Below are 17,877 nucleotides of genomic sequence, written 5' to 3'. Positions count from 1 at the left end.
TAGTAAAAGGCAATTTTGGGTGGGTGTGGTCTATGTGGGTGGGGCCCCAGGGTTGGTAATGGGGCCAATCATAGTTGAGATTGACCGTATTGTCATAAGAGAGGTTCAGTATCAATTTGAAGTGAATCGGTGTAGAAATGAAGAAATTATAGTAAAAGGCAATTTTGGGTGGGTGTGGTCTATGTGGGCGGGGCGCCCCAGGGTTGGTAATGGGGCCATGCATAGTTGAGATTGACTGTATTGTCATAAAAGAAGTTCAATCTCAATTTGAAGTGAATCGGTGTAGAAATGAAGAAATTATAGTAAAGGCAATTTTGGGTGGGTGTGGTCTATGTGGGCGGGGCCCCAGGGTTGGTTATGGGGCCATGCATATTTGAGATTGACCCTAATGTCATAAGAGAAGTTCAGTATCAATTTGAAGTGAATCCGTGTAGAAATGAAAAAATTATAGTAAATGGAATTTTTTGGTGGGTGTGGCCTATGTGGGCGGGCGCCCCAGGGTTGGGATTGGGGCCATGCATAGTTGAGATTGACCCTAATGGCATAACAAAAGTTCAGTATCAATTTGAAGTGAATCCGTGTAGAAATGAAAAAATTATAGTAAATGGAAATTTTTGGTGGGTGTGGCCTATGTGGGCGGGGCGCCCCAGGGTTGGGAATGGAGCCATGCATGGTTGAGATTGACCGTATTGTCATAAGAGAGGTCCAGTATCAATTTGAAGTGAATCGGTGTAGAAATAAAGAAGTAAATGTAAAATAACCTAAAAAAATGAGTGATAATTTCTGACGCGGCCCCACCCCAACCGCTATAACTTTTGACCCAGGGGTCAGATCAAAATTCCAAATAGTGCAGGGTCGCACATATGCTCATAGCTACCATGTGTGTAAGTTTCAAGGTTCTAGTGCTTTTAGTGTAGGAGGAGATAGTGGCCAGGACGGACGGACAGACAGACAGACAGACAGACGGACGGACGGACGGACGGCGGAGATAACCACAATATCCCCACCTTTTTTTCAAAAAGCGTGGGGATAACAAGACCTTCCACATTTGTCCACTCACTTGCTGGGTCTGCACGTATGAAAAGCTTACTACACACAATTTCAGTATAATACCTCTAACCTTAAGTAATTGAGCAGAAATGAATTTTCAATTTTAGATGAAGGTGACCATTATCTTGTTCCAAATGGCTCAAAACGTAATCCAAATCCAGGGCTACGTGTAAAACACTAAAGCTTTTAAATAAGCACAATACCATTATCAAAGTAAAATAATTGATTGATTGAATGGACCCAATATTTGTTTTTCAGTAATAGTGACCTTGACCTGAACCTGACCAACCCCAAATGCAAACTGTGTCCATATGTCAGCAAAGTGCAACATCAAAGTCCAGACTCAAGTTTTTTTACAGGATCCAGTTGTTCTATTTTAAGTGACATTTACTTTAACCAGACTGGGCCAAAGTGCAGTCCCAAGTTTGGTCTCCATTCAGGCTTTCTATGTTAAAGTTTTTTTCAGGATTGAAAACTGTAACTGTATTTGTTGACTGTGAAACACCAGGTTCATGCAAACTGCATATCCCTATTTGATAACAGGATTTCCGACTGTATTGAAAAAGCTTGTAGAAAGTACTAATTTTATTTGTTGACTTTGCACCACCAGGTTCATGCAACCGCATACCCCTATCTAATAACAGATTTCCAACTTTATTGAAAAAGCTGTTTGAAAGTACCAATTTTGAGAAAGAACAGGTGAAAACTTTCTCTAGAGAATGGAAACTGCTAAAAGGCGTATTTTATGTGAATGTTAGATTATTCAAGGGCACTCAACTATTCCTTGGGTGGTTTGACTCATTACCAAAGTTTGTGTTTGCAGCATAACTCTTACCAGATTATCCTTTCAGAATACCGGGTAATTGTTAGACAAACACACATGCCACTGGTTAATGCTGGGTAGGCCATTTCTAAGATGAGATCAGGGTAAAAGTAAATGCTGGGTGATTTGGGTATACTATAACAACTGCATAATATACAGAGCCTATCTCAAGGCTTGAAATGTTTAAAGTAATTGTCTCCAGGCTTAATATGTTAAATGAACCTGTTTACTAAAGGCTTGATATGCTTACAGTGCCTGTATACTTAAGGCTTGATATGTTAAATGTACCTGTGTACTAAAGGCTTGATATGTTACAGTGCCTGTATACTAAAGGGTTGATATGTTTACAGTGCCTGCATACTAAAGGCTTGATATGTTTACAGTGCCTGCATACTAAAGGCTTGATGTGTTCACTTTACCTGTATACTAAATGCTTGATATTTTCACTGTATCTGTATACTAAAGGCTTGATATGTTTACAGTACCTGTATACTAAAGGCTTGATATGTTCACTGTACCTGTATACTAAAGGCTTGATGTGTTAATTTTACCTGTATACTAAAGGCTGGATATGTTTACAGTACCTGTTTACTAAATGCTTGCTATGTTTACATACATGTATACTAAAGGCTTGATGTGTTCACTGTACCTGTATACTGAAGGCTTGATATTTTCACTGTACCTGTATACTAACGGCTTGATATGTCCACTTTACCTCTATACTAAAAGCTTGATATGTTTACAGTACCTGTATACTAAAGGCATGATATGTTCACAGTACCTGCATACTAAAGGCTTGATATATTTACAGTACCTATATACTTAAGACTTGATATGTTCACAGTACATGTATACTAAAATTTGATATGTGTACAGTACCTGTATACTAAAGGCTTGATATGCTTACAGTACCTGTATATGAAAGGCTTGATATGTTTACAGTACATATAAACTAAAGGCTTGATATAATTACAGTAACTATATAAACACTTGAACCTGTAAACAGTTTGATATTTTTACAGAACCTGTAAAAAGTTTGATATCTTTACAAAACATGCCTGAAGGCTATATATATTTACAGAACTCTTCAAAAAGTCTGATATGTTCACATGACCTGTCAAAAGGCTTGCTATGTTTACACTATATTTTGAAATGCTTAATTTGCTTAAATTACGTGTCAAAAAGCATGATATGTTTATATTAGCTGTCAAAAGGCTTGATATGTTAACATTACCTGTCAAAAGGCTTAATGTGCTTAAACTCAAACATGTTCCTTTGTACGAATGTTTGTTTAATCTTCTGGCTGGTCCATGAGATGAACAACTTGTAGTAGTGGTTTGCCTGTACAGGACAAAGCATAACATTAGCAGATCTTACATCATTAGAACAAAGCTGGTAAATTGAGACTTTAAAACAAGAGTCCGTATAAAATATAATTTTTTAATTTTTTTTTTTTAAATTGCATTATTTCTACATGAACAATAATGATGTTTATTTCACTTTAAATTATTTGCATTTCAATACTGTTTCAGACAAGGGCTGTTTGTAAAACATGCATGCCCCCCATATGGGCTGTCAGTTGTAGTGGCAGCCATTGTGTGAATACGTTTTTTGTTACTGTGACCTTGACCTTGGACCTAGTGACCTGAAAATCAATAGGGGTCATCTGCCAGTCATGACCAATGTTCTTATGAAGTTTCATGATCCTAGGGGTAAGCACTCTTGAGTTATCATCCGGAAACCATTTTACTATTTCGAGTCACTGTGACCTTGACCTTTGACCTAGTGACCTGAAAATCAATAGGGGTCATCTGCCAGTTATGATCAATGTACCTATGAAGTTTCATCATCCTAGGCATAAGCATTCTTGAGTTTCATTCAGAAACCATTTTACTGTTTGAGTCACTGTGACCTTGACCTTTGACCTAGTGACCTGAAAATCAATAGGGGTCATCTGCCAGTCATGACCAATGTTCCTATGAAGTTTCATGATCCTATGCGTAAGCATTCTTGAGTTATCATCCGGAAACCATTTTACTATTTCGAGTCACTGTAACCTTGACCTTTGACCTAGTGACCTAAAAATCAATAGGGGTCATCTGCCAGTCATGATCAATGTACCTATGAAGTTTCATGATCCTAGGCCTAAGCATTCTTGAGTTATCATCCGGAAACCATTTTACTATTTTGAGTCACTGTGACCTTGACCTTTGACCTAGTGACCTAAATATCAATAGGGGTCATCTGCCAGTCATGATCAATGTACCTATGAAGTTTCATGATCCTAGGGCTAAGCGTTCTTGAGTTATCATCCAGAAACCATCTGGTGGACGGACCAACCGACCGACCGACATGTGCAAAACAATATACCCCCTCTTCTTCAAAGGGCTGCATAACAAATTATTTGCATTTAAATACTGTTTCAGAATTTACTTTTGCAGAGGCTTGTTTCTAGCTAAGAACAGAGCAATTGCCAGCTATTAAAGTATTATCTAACTCATAAATGTTTACCAATTTCAATGAACTTTATTTCTTTGTTTTTGTAATTTAGCATTTCCGTCAGAAACAATATCTTAAAACTTTGAACATGTTCTCACTGGGACTTTAATTGTTAACGATTTCAAGAAAAAATGTTTGCAAGGGGATCCTTTCAACATTTTTTTAAGAATGATGCAATTTGAAGTGTGTCAATTATAAATTGGCCTTAGTTGTGTTTGTTTTTACCCAATAAATGTACCCAAGAAATAAGAAAATTGCTTGGGTTAATGAAAATGAAATTTAAAATGCAGATGATCTATGTTCTGTTACCATTAACAATAAGACTTATAGATATAACAAGAGGGCCATGATGGGCATTCACTTGAGTTCAAGGACACTAATTAACCCTTTGCATGCTGGGAAATTTGTCGTCTGCTCAAATGTCATCTGCTAAATTTCTAAAATTAGCATTTTCTTCGATTTTTTTCAAAGAATACTATCAGAATAGCAAACAGTTTGTATCCTGATGAGACGCCACGTTCTGTGGCGTCACATCTGGATCCAAACTGTTTGCAAAGGCCTTCAAAATTCGGTTCCAGCACTGAAAGAGTTAATGAAGACTTGACCAGGTTACCTAGTAGGTGACCACACTTGACCCAGATTAACAACTTGGCCTTCATAATTTCAAAGATTCTGACCAAGTTTCATGAAGAATGAGTCATAAATATGGCTCTGGAGTGATAACAAGTTATTTTCTCCTGATTTAACCTAGTGACCGAGTAATTAGGATTTTTCTAAAATTTTACCTGGTGACCTAGTTTTAAGATGCACATGACCCAGATTGGAACTCAGCCTTTGTCAAGATAAACATCCTTACTACATTTTATCAAGATTGAGTAATCAATGTGTTTCTAGTGTGGCAACAAGGTTTTCTAAAATTGTAAATGGTGACATATAGACCAATATTTGAAATCACTTTAAATATTGAAAGAAATTTCATCAAGATTGGGTCATAAATGTGACCTCTACAGTGAAAACAAGGATTTTCAGAGATGTGACCTATTTTTGTGACGCATGTGACCCAGATTTGAATTCGGTTTAGAAAATCTAAATATAAACTATCTGACTAAGTTTTATCAAGATCAAGTCATAACTATGGCCAAACGCACAGGCTAATATGGAACAAAACTTTGAGCCAATGCATTAAGCCCTGTTTTCCCGTGGACCGGCTCATATGATACCTTCTCTGTGAGTCCCAGACTGAAGTAGATGGGAATGTTGAGGTTCATCCTCTCCCAGTACGTCTCCAGGAGAATACACAGCTCCTGGGCACGGCCCAGCGCAAACACTGGAATCAGAACCTGCAGAGCAGCAGTATGCCATGTTGACAGCATTTCAGTCATTTGATTCGTATTCTGAGAAAACTGGACATAATGCATGTGCGTAAAGTGTTGTCCCAGATAAGCCTGTGCACAGGCTAATCAGGGACGACACTTTCCGCCTTAATTGGATTTTTGCTAAGAAGAGATTTCATTTAAACGAAAAATGTCATAAAAGCGGAAAGTGTCCTCCCTGATTAGCCTGTGCAGTCCGCACAGGCTAATCTGGGACGACACTTTTCCCACATGTATTATGCCCAGTTTTCTCAGAACTCAACTCATTTCATGGCATATCACATAGGGACAATTTTCTTTGCATTCTTGGCAAATATAGACAGTTTACCACTACCAGTGCACAGTTATGACAGTACCTGACAACTGCCCTATATGGTAAAACAATCATTCCCCTCTAGTTTTACAATGTTTGCAATTTTCATAAAAGATCTGTGCAAAGTGTTTCACTACTAAATTGCTTCACGTTTATCTACAGAGGAGCATCAGTATTGCCTAAATAAGAATCATTAAATATTTAATGAAACAAATAATAAACATATTAATATTTTAGCTGAAATGTGTTGAAAGCCTTGAGCTTATATAGACACTCTCACTGCTATTTTCTGAGACATAACAGTGCTTAGCATCCTTTGAAAAATTGCATACCCAGGACATACTGATGTCAATATCACCGAATTCATAATGCCATTGCCAACTTATTTGATTCTTGTTCTAGGAAACTTGGCTTAATGAATGTGCATAAAGTGTCGCCCCAGATCTGCACATGCTAATCTTGAACTACACTTAACGCACATGCCTTAAGCCCAGTATTCCCGGACAAGGCTCATTGATTGAACATGACAGGAGAACAAACAGCAAATACTTTGACACTGACCTTTCCTCCGTTTTCCACACAGTCATGAACCTTTTTCAGGAAGTCCCGTTCACGGCACCGTTTGGACTCGCGTATTGTCGTCGCGTACGTCGACTCAGTGATGAGGAGGTCGGGACGGCACTTGTCAATCCACGCAGCCCCGAGATGGCGGTCTGGCGTCATGTTGTAGTCACCCTTTTATACAATATTAGTCGTGTTCTGAGAAAACTGGGCATAATGCATAAGCGTAAAGAGTCCACACAGGCTAATCAGGGACGACACTTACAGCTTTTATTGCATTTTTCGTTTAAAGGATGTCTCTTCTACACAAAAATCCTGTTAAGACGTAAAGTGTCGTCCCTGATTAGCCTGTGTGGACTGCACAGGCTAATCTGGGACGACGCTTTATGCACATGCATTAAACCCAGTTTTCTCAGAATGCGACTGGTATAATAATTATTTATAAATACATGTAGTGTGGTATTATATTTTTTTCCAAAACATACTTTTGAAATTTATGATTAGTCAGATAGCAAATGCATAAGAACAGAAACTTGTTGGGATGAAACAAAGGGTATTATTATTCTGTAGTCATGTTATAGACACAATGGCAAACATACATATCATAAATTTGAAATTTATCAAACAGTTAATGTTTAAGAACACGACCCAACTAAAATGTGTTTGTTTGGATGGTGTTGTATTGAGTTAAAAACGATGGTGTCCAGACAGTTAAGAGTCTCCAAACACTTTAAACTAATTACAGGGGTTTAATCTAAAAAGTGTGTGTCTAAAGTGTGTGACTAAAAATACCCCTGCACTGTTTGGTGCCGGAATCCACCATTACATTGCTAGGTTCAAGGGTACATTACTCAGTACTGTGTGGTTCATCCACCATTACATTGCTATAAGCAACCAGGTTAACTTCAATATAACCCCTGTAAAACTTCTTTTGTCAAACTTCTGTGATATAACAAACCCACCAAAACAAAAACGGATGGCGATGTCCTAAAATTAAGAATGTCCAATCAGTTTTCCAATTTAAATAATAGTTGCTTTACCTGGATATTCTGTTTAATCCTGTTATGCTCCAAATCAAAGTGATGATGGCTATATGCAACCAGCATAAAACCAGAAAAGCATTGGAAACTCGCAGGCTGTTCAGGAGTTTTGCTGTTTGATGCTTATCCATATCTTACGGCCAAAGGTCATAAACTTAATTTGAGTTCCTTATGGACTACAAATGGGTCAGAGTTGGTATTGGAGACGTAAAAGGTTAATATCAAACAAACCACCCAATACCGTGTAGACGAGGGACTGTTGACCAACCCGGATGTGAAACATGGCCGCCCCAAGGACGTGTCCCGCATAGTAGGCCTTGATCTCAAGCTCATCATCCACCTAGCAAATGGGAACGGTATAAAACATGAACCACATAGCAACGGAACGGTATAAAATACGAGTCTTATGTCATCCACCTAGCAACTTAAATGGTATAAAACATGAGCCCTAGCAATGAGAACAGTATAAAACATGAACCTATTCATATCATTATGATTGTTCATGATTATTGTGGACATCATCATCATGCTCATCAGAAAAGATGTGGAGATATAATCATCAGTAACATCAGCAGCAGCATATTTATCGCTATTAATTAATTAAGATGTCATATCAGAAAATTAGGAAATATGACATTTATAAGATTGTCGAATTATGTAAATTTTTAGTCTCAACAAGACATATTCACTCTTTACATTCATTTTAAGATGAATTGATAATTCCCCTGGTTACTAGTTAGTGACTCGAACATAAACCTGGTACAGAACCCTGCTTTAAACTCTGGATGATTACTTAAGAAGATTGGATGGGGGGTATTACCCAAATGACTTTGCTTCATTTTTTCATCACTATTTCTGCAGATGTTTCTGGGATACTTTGGGAATGGTACCAGCACTGGTCAAATCATGAAAATCATTATTTTTTTCCATTCATATTGGAAATTGTACCTCTTTCTCAACAAACTGTACAAAAAACACACAATAAAGAATAAAATATGTATGGTATAGAATAAAATAACCTTTTTCATGAGATTAAAATGAATTAAATTAAAGGTGTAAATTTCATAAATGTTGCGAATGCTTTACGGTACACCTGACACTGTTGCTGCTATATGAGATTTTGAAACTTCAAATAAAGAAAAAAATAAAAAGGATTGAAAAAATACATTTTTGGGGGTAGCAAGGCTACATATTAAGATAATAAATGTACCTGTATAACTTCATGAAGATTGACAGCTTTCACTTTTTTCATGCATGTCTTGATCATTTCTGAGGTAAAAAAGTTTGTCTCCCCTTTTTTATCCACTGTGATCTTCCGAAAGTCTTCCTGTAAAAGAGTTCAGCTACAATGAAATGATAACAAATAATGATATATGATCAAATTAATGTTCCCGTCATTCTACCCAATAATTCTGATGTTCGCATAGTCTGATCTGCTTTGTCAATGTGTGCAATATTCCAATCTATTTGAACAATGTTTAAAGGGTAAATTACTCAAAAAGAGCTGTCAGAGGACAGAGCGCTCGACTATTTGAGTGCTTGACAGTATAACGTAAGCCATCATGGGGATATTGTTCAAATTATTCAATAGGGTCAAAGTAATAGTTCAGGTATATTTTCCACAATCTATTGAACATTTGTAAAGACATAAAACAAACTAATAAGATTTTATTTCAAGTTTGATAGCAATAGCTTGGGTGGGAAGTTTGGACGGTCCTTCAAAAATAAAGTAAATAAATATTAATTTTTTTTTTAACCATTTTTTTAAAGAATAAAATATTCGTTTTGGATTGGGTAGGGGGGGAGGAATGAGAGGGGGGTATAATGTGGGCTGTGGTCATTTATTAGACGATCTTTCAAAAATAAAAAAAGGGACAAAATAAAATGAATATAAAATAATTTTTTTTTGGGGGGGGGGGGGCGTGGGGTATTGTTTGGTGGAATCCATTGTGGTATTCAGGTAAGTGTTGTATTGTCAAAGTATTAATAAAATCTGATCATAAATTAAGAAGTTATGGCAATGTAACTAAAGTAATATGCATATTATAAGTGAAAAAAGGGCCATAATTCTTACAAAATGCTTGATACAGTTGTCTGCTCTTGTATATAGGTTGGGGTCATGTTGGTAAAGAGGTATGCAAAATATTAAAGCAATATGTCAAAGAACAATGAAAATATTTGGGGTGGTATGCAAACTTTAACATCTGCACGCTAACACTAACGGGAACGCCGACCCTGGGGTAAGTAGGATAGCTCCACTACATGTATATATATTTCATATATAATAGTCGAGCTAAAAACTACACTTAAAAAATGTGTCTTGCACATCTGCATTTAATTTGATGATATATTTTTAGTTTCATAACAATAGCTTGCAAATATAGAAATGATTGTCTTCATTATCTTATAACATTTAATGCAGAGTCTGACCAAACAACCGACAACAGGACTCCAATATACCGCATTTGCAGGGGTACAACACCGATGCACTATGGGATTTATTCCAACAAACACCAGTAACAAAAGAAATGTTTAAGATACATAAAACATGAAATTCCAAGCTTTCAGAATGGTTTAATTAACCCTTTACCACTTAGATACGTATTTTGACACATGTGTGATCCCTTGGAAAGTTAAATTAAATTAAAGACCTTTCTTACTAGATTCAAGTTTTAAAGGCTTAATTTCAAACCCTTAGATACTGATGAGCAGCAAACAGCATACAACCTGAACAAGCTGTTCTGGTTTTATGCTGGTTGCAAAAGTCATTTTCACTTCCCTTCTTTGGAGGAAAGGGTTAACAAATTAAATATCAATTAAATCCTGTGGCAAGAGTAATAACCATACATATTTTACTTTAACTACATTTCAATGTTATTAATAGAAAAAAAGTACCGTTATTATAAATTGAAAGCATGACACCAACATAAATGTTTACTTAACAGACAGTCATTAGCCCATTAGCGTTTAACCCTTTTCCACTTGCAAAGTGAAAATGTGTATGTGCAAACAGCACAAAACCAGAACAGCCTGCAAGTAACTTGCAGTCTGTTCAGGTTTTATGCTGTATGCTGCTCATCAGTATCTAAGGTTTGGAGATGAAGCCTTAAAAACTCGAATCTAGTATGAAAGTTCTTAAATTAAATGTAACTGTCTAAGGGACTACAAATGCGTCAAAATATGTATCTAAGTGGTACAGGTTTAACAGACAGTCATAAGCCTTTAAGCTCACCACCCCTCACCAGCAGTATGGGACAGATGGCCTTGGTTGGATGAGTCATGTAGATGGGGCCATCATATCCCACCATCTCCGACATGTAGGGCAGGGCTCCACAGTGGTCCAGGTGGAAATGACTGGCAAACAGAACATGTGCACCTTATTTACCTTTATATTAGCCTCGTCTGGAAAAAAACTGGTCTTAATTCAATTGCGTCAAGTCGTCACAGGTTAGCCTGTGCAGTCCAAACAGGCTAGTCAGGGACAACATTTTCTGCTTTAAGGGTATCTTTTGTTTAAAGGAAGTCTCTTCTTATAAAAAAATCTAGTTGAGGTGGAAAGTGTTGTCCTCGATTAGCATGTGCTAATAAGCCCAGGCTTATCTGGGACAACACTTTACACACATGCATTAAGCCCAGTTTTCCCAGACTGATGATCAAACATGTGAACATAAACAGGATTAAATCAGAATATTTTTGCAGTTAAAAATTGGGCATATGTATAAATTTTATTTAGACAAGTGAAATAAAGAGGACTGAATATGTTTAATTTCTTTACAGACTTGACATTTTGTATTTTCTCATTTGCCTTTTTACATATATGTGAATATAAACAGGTACATATTTATTTAAAAGAAGAACAGTTTGATGCCCATTTGCAATTCATCAAAAACAGAATACAATACTGTCAACATATATAAAGGGACCGTAAACTGCGATTGACAAAAAAGAAACAAGAGGGCCAAGATCGCCCTGAATCGCTCACCTGACTAACATTGCTACATCAACTTAAATTCTATCAGACCCATACACAATCCCAAGCCAGATTTCATTAATTAATACATTCTGACAAAATTTCATTAAGACGCGATGAAAACTGTGACCTCTTTCATCTACACAAGATTTTACTAGAATTTGCCTGGTGACCTAATTTTTGACCCCAGATGACCCATATACGATCCAAAATCAGATATTATCAAGATAAACATTCTGACCATATTTCATGAAGATCAGATGAAAACTATGACTTCTATTGTCTACACTAGTTTTTTTTTTCTATGATTTGACCTAGTGACCTAGTTTTTAACCTTAGATGACCCAAATACAATCCCAACCCAGATTTCATCAAGATTAACATTCTGGCCAAATTTTTATTTAGTTTGGATGAATACTGTGACCTCTACTGTCTACAATTTTTTTTTAACTTTGACCTAGTGATCTTGTTTCTGACCCTTGATGACCCAAATTCAATCCCTACCCAAATTTTAACAAGACAAACATTCTGACCATATTTCATTAAGATCTGATGAAAACTGTGACATCTATTGTCTACACTAGGTTTTTCTATGATATGACCTAGTGACCTAGTTTCTGACCCCAGATGACCCAAATACAATCAAAATCCATATTTTATCAAGATAAACATTTTGACCAAATTTCATAAAGATTGGATGAAAACTGTGACCTCTATTGTCTACACAAGGTTTTTCTATTATTTGACCTAGTGACCTAGTTTTTGACCCCAGATGACCCAAATACTATCCCAACCCAGATTTCATCAAGATAAACATTTTGACCAAGTTTCATTAAGATTGGATGAAAACTGTGACCTCTATTGTCTACACAAACAAATTGTTGACAGACGCACGCACACACGCACAACGGACATCACACGGTCACATAAGCTCACCATCCATGTCACTTCGTGACAGGTGAGCTAAAAAGTTAAATAATTCCGTATTTTTTTACAATTATTAGTTTACATTGATTAAAATATCACAACTGGTATAATACATTACTTGAAAAGAAGTTCATATTTTCAGTATATTCAGTTATAAAATTTTGCGATTGTGAAATCGTAAGTACACCGGGAAAATAGGTGACATAACAATATACACACAATGAATAACGCAAGAAGATTGATCATTTTATATATAAAATATATACAATTCACTACGCATGCACAATTTGCATTCCTGGGTTTACCAAGTGACGATCATGATCAATCTACTTGTGTTATTTATTGTTAACTGGTAGTACCTGGTACCTGTACCCAGTAAAATGTATTACCGAATATACTGAAAATATGAAAACAAGTAATGTAATATACCAGTCGTGATATTTTAATCAATTTAAAGTAATAATTGTAAAAAAAATACGGCATTTTAGAACTTTTCTTTTTTCGTCAATGGCGGTTGACGGTCCCTTTAATGTTCATACAAATACATCATTATTTCAAAGTTCAAAAGAGGTGTCAGAAAACTTAACTGTTCTTAAACTTAAGAAAATTTCCAAACCTTAGAGAAAATATAGTTGTATACTATACAAGAGGGCCAAGATGGCCCTAGTTTGATCACCTAAGAGGAGTCGGTTCATTCAATCTTTACCAAATGTCAAACTTGACCTAGATATTGTCCAGACAAACATCCTGGTCAAGTTTCATCATTATTTCATCTGCGAGTCATGATCAATGTACCTTTGAAGTTTCATGATCCTAGACGAAAGCATTCTTGAGTTATCATCTGGAAACCATTTTTCTAAGTTGAGTCACCGTGACCTTGACAGCCATTGTGTGAATACGTTTTTTGGCACTGTGACCTTGACCTTTGACCTAGTAACCTGATAATCAATAGGGGTCATCTGCGAGTCATGATCAATATACCTATGAAGTTTCATGAATCTAGGCATAAGCGTTCTTGAGTTATCATCCAGACACCATTTTACTATTTCAGGTCACCGTGACCTCAACCTTTGACATAGTGACCTGAAAATCAATAGGGGTCATCTGCCAGTCATGATCATTGTACATATGAAGTTTCATGATCCTAGGCATAAGCGTTCTTGAGTCATATTCCAGAAACCATTTTACTATTTCAGGTCACCGTGACCTTGACCTTTCACCTAGTGACCTGAAAATCAATAGGGGTCATCTTCAAGTCATGATCAATGTACCTATGAAGTTTCAGCGTTCTTGAGTCATCATCCAGAAACCATTTTACTATTTCAGGTCACCTTGACCTTGACCTTTGACCTAGTGACCTGAAAATCAAAAGGGGTAATCTTCGAGTTATGATCAATGTACCTATGAAGTTTCATGATCCTAGGCATAAGCGTTCTTGAGTTATTATCTGGAAACCATTTTACTATTTCGGGTCACCATGACCTTGACCTTTGACCTAGTGACCTGAAAATCAATAGGGGTCATCTACGAGTCATGATCAATGTATCTATGAAGTTTCATGATCCTAGGCCTAAGCGTTCTTGAGTTATCATCCAGAAACCATTTTACTATTTCGGGTCATCGTGACCTTGACCTTTGACCTAGTGACCTGAAAATCAATAAGGGTCATCTACGAGTTATGATCAATGCACCTATGAAGTTACATGTTCCTAGGCCTAAGCGTTCTTGAGTTATCATCCGGAAACCATTTTACTTTTTCGGTCATCATGAACTTGACCTTTGACCTAGTGACCTGAAAATCAATAGGGGTTATCTGCGAGTCATAATCAATAAACCTATGAAGTTTCATGATCCTAGGCATAAGTGTTCTTGAGTTATCATCCGTAAACCATTTTACTGCTTTGGGTCACCATGACCTTGATCTTTCACCTAGTAACCTGAAAATCAATAGGGGTCATCTGCCAGTCATGATCAATGTATCTATGAAGTTTCATGATCCTAGGCATAAGTTATCCTGAGTTATCATCCGGAAACCATTCAACTTTTTCTGGTCATCATGACCTTGACCTTTGACCTAGTGACCTGAAAATCAATAGGAGTCATCTGCGAGTCATGATCAATGTACCTATGAAGTTTCATGATCCTTTGCATAAGCCCTCATGAGTTATCATCCGGAAACCATCTGGTGGACAGACGGACCGACATGAGCAAAACAATATACCCCCTCTTCTTTCTAATAATATGAAAACTGCCCCCCTCACAGAGGCCATGTTATTCAACTGACCGGAACCATTTTTTAACTCAACTCTCGTATCAAAGAAAAAAATGTTCTGAGCAAATTTCATGAAAATTGGGCCAAAATTGTGACTTCTACTGTGTTCACATGTTTTCACTATATACATATAGAGAAAAATGCCCCGCCCACTGGCGGTCATGTTTTTTCACCGATCCTGACCATTTTCATACTCGTCCGAGATATCAATAAAACCAATGTTTTGACCAACTTTTATGATGATTGGGAATAAAATTGTGACTTCTAGAGTGTTTACAAGGTTTCTCTATAGCCAAATAGGGAAAACTGCCACTAAATACATATAGAGAAAAATGCCCCGCCCACTGGCGGCCATGTTTTTTCACCGATCTCGACCATTTTCAAACTCATCTGAGACATCAATTGAACCAATGTTTTGACCAACTTTCATGATGATTGGGCAAAAATTGAGACTTCTAGAGTGTTTACAAGGTTTCTCTATAACCAAACAAGGAAAACTGCCCCGCCCACTGGCGGCCATGTTTTTCAACGGATCGGAACCACTTTTGAACTCAACCAAGATATCATTAAGACAAACATTTTGACAAAGTTACACGAAGATTGGGCATGACATGTGACTTCTACAGTGTTTACAAGGTTTTTCTTTTTTTTTTGACCTAGTGACCTAGTTTTTGACCTGGCACAAACCAGTTTCGAACTCGGCCGAGATTTCATTGGGACAAAGCTTCTGACCGAGTTTCATGAAGATGGGACAAAAAATGTGGCCTCTAGAGTGTTTACGAGCAAATGTTAACGGACGGACTGACATACGATGGACAAAGAACGGTCACAAAAGCTCACCTGAGCAATCAGGTGAACTTAAAAAAAAAAAACAATACTGAAACCCCCACCTGATTATGACACAGTCTAGATGTTCAGTAAGACGACCTTCCCTGGTGATAAATGTGAAATCTGGGAACCTTCTCTAAAAGGTTAAAATCAAAACAACTGAAATAATTGAGAGCATACATGTTTCTGTTGTAATTGTTTATCATGCAAATTGTACGATTGGATATAACCAAGGAATTCACTGTTAAAATGTCATTAGCTGAAATTAAGATACATTTTCCTGTTATAAGTGTTTGACTGATTGTATATTACTACAAAATTTACTGTTAAAAAGACAACATCTGAAATTAGGCACGTACATTTTCCTGATGTTATTTTTTGTCAGGCCGTTTGACTTATTGCATTTAAGTACAAAATTCACTGTTAAAATCCCAACAACTGAAATTAAGCACATACATTTTTCTGTTGTAATTGTTCCTAAGGCAAATGGACTCATAGGATATAAGGAACAAATTGACTGTAAAAACTCACATCATCGTTGAAGCCCATGTGCATCCCGCAATCAAGCATGAGGTTCTTGCCTCCAATCGTGACCAGTATGCAGCTGCGACCAACATCTGTTAGTGTCATAAGTCAATTTCATAAAAAAAGCTAATCATGGCGAGTAATGAAAGAAAGAAAAACAAGGGCTGTTTGTAAAACATGCATGCCCCCCATATGGGCTGTCAGTTGTAGTGGCAGTCATTGTGTAAATACGTTTTTTGGCACTGTGACCTTGACCTTTGACCTAGTGACCTGAAAATCAATAGGGGTCATCTGCGAGTCATGATCAATGTACCTATGAAGTTTCATGATCATAGGCCTAAGCTTTCTTGAGTTATCATCACAAAACCATTTTAATGTGTCAAGTCACAGTGACCTTGACCTTTGACCTAGTGACCTGAAAGTCAATAGGGGTCATCTGCGAGACATGATCAATGTACCTTTGAAGTTTCATGATCCTAGGCGTAAGTGTTCTTGAGTTATCATCCGGAAACCATTTTTCTTAGTTGAGTCACTGTGACCTTGACCTTTGACATCGTGACCTGAAGATCAATAGGGGTCATCTGCAAGTATTGATCAATGTACCTATGAAGTTTCATGATCCTAGGCATAAGCCTTCTTGAGTTATCATCCAGAAACCATTTTACTATTTTGAGTCACTGTGACCTTGACCTTTGACCTAGTGACCTGAAAATCAATAGGGGTCATCTGCGAGTCATGATCAATGTACCTATGAAGTTTCATGATCCTAGGCATAAGCGTTCTTGAGTTATCATCCGGAAACCATTTTACTATTTCGGGTCACCGTGACCTTGACCTTTGACCTAGTGACCTCAAAATCAATAGGGGTCATCTGCGAGTCATGATCAATGTACCTAGGAAGTTTCATGATCCTAGGCCTAAGTGTTCTTGAGTTATCATCCGGAAACCATCTGGTGGACGGACGGACATATGGACAGACCGACATGTGCAAAACAATATACCCCCTCTTCTTCGAACGGGGGCATAAAAATAACTGGATAGTCAGAGTTATGGACTAGTAAAAAAATTGGAGCAACATACATGTATTTATGTAGAAAGAACTGATACAAAAATTATTGTGCAATAAGATAACATACCAGATATCAAACAAGAGATGTGTTTGTCAGAAACACAATGCCCCCTACTGGGCCGCTTTGATTTTTTTTTTACCTTTGACTTTGAAGAATGACCTTGACCTTTCACCACTCAAAATGTGCAGCTCCCTGAGATACACATGCATGCCAAATATCAAGTTAGTGAAGTTGCTATCTTCAATATTGCAAAAGTTATGACCAATGTTAAAGTTTTCGGATGGACGCACAGACGGACAGTTCAACTGCTATATGCCACCCTACCGGGGGCATAAAATGAACTAAGTTATACCATTGCTTATGTGTATATACCAGTAATATTGTAAATGTCAGCCACAATCCAATTCAAATTAAGAAAACATATTGCTTGATTTAAAACTTTTGAATAATTATTTATACAACTAACATTAAACAGAATATAAGAAACTAAAGGTATCAGTTAAATGAATATTACAACACTCAATTTATATACTGAACAGTGACATTTCCAAATATGAAAGTCAAGCCATCAATTGGGAATAATGTAACTTTCTATGGGAGAAAAATAGCTACACAACCAGCAAAAA

The 17,877-nt window shown here is 36.9% G+C and overlaps 1 protein-coding gene across 1 annotated transcript in view; it reads right to left on the bottom strand.

Moving 5' to 3' along the window:
* Positions 1–16,269, bottom strand: part of LOC127882224 (integrator complex subunit 11-like) — a 32,058-nt gene extending 15,789 nt beyond the window's left edge. Inside the window, exons 1-8 of the mRNA XM_052430743.1 lie at positions 16,188–16,269; positions 15,719–15,792; positions 10,902–11,013; positions 8,870–8,986; positions 7,901–7,999; positions 6,620–6,793; positions 5,593–5,712; positions 3,108–3,214 (exon numbers count right to left, since the gene is read on the bottom strand). Coding sequence (XP_052286703.1) covers positions 3,108–3,214; positions 5,593–5,712; positions 6,620–6,793; positions 7,901–7,999; positions 8,870–8,986; positions 10,902–11,013; positions 15,719–15,792; positions 16,188–16,226 — 842 coding nt within the window. The 5' untranslated portion in view covers positions 16,227–16,269. The remainder of the gene's footprint in view (positions 1–3,107; positions 3,215–5,592; positions 5,713–6,619; positions 6,794–7,900; positions 8,000–8,869; positions 8,987–10,901; positions 11,014–15,718; positions 15,793–16,187) is intronic.
* Between the last annotated feature and the right edge of the window lie 1,608 nt (positions 16,270–17,877).

Source organism: Dreissena polymorpha, chromosome 5 (genome assembly GCF_020536995.1).
Source record: "Dreissena polymorpha isolate Duluth1 chromosome 5, UMN_Dpol_1.0, whole genome shotgun sequence".
Classification (NCBI taxonomy): domain Eukaryota; kingdom Metazoa; phylum Mollusca; class Bivalvia; order Myida; family Dreissenidae; genus Dreissena; species Dreissena polymorpha.
This window is presented reverse-complemented; position numbering and strand designations above follow the sequence as displayed.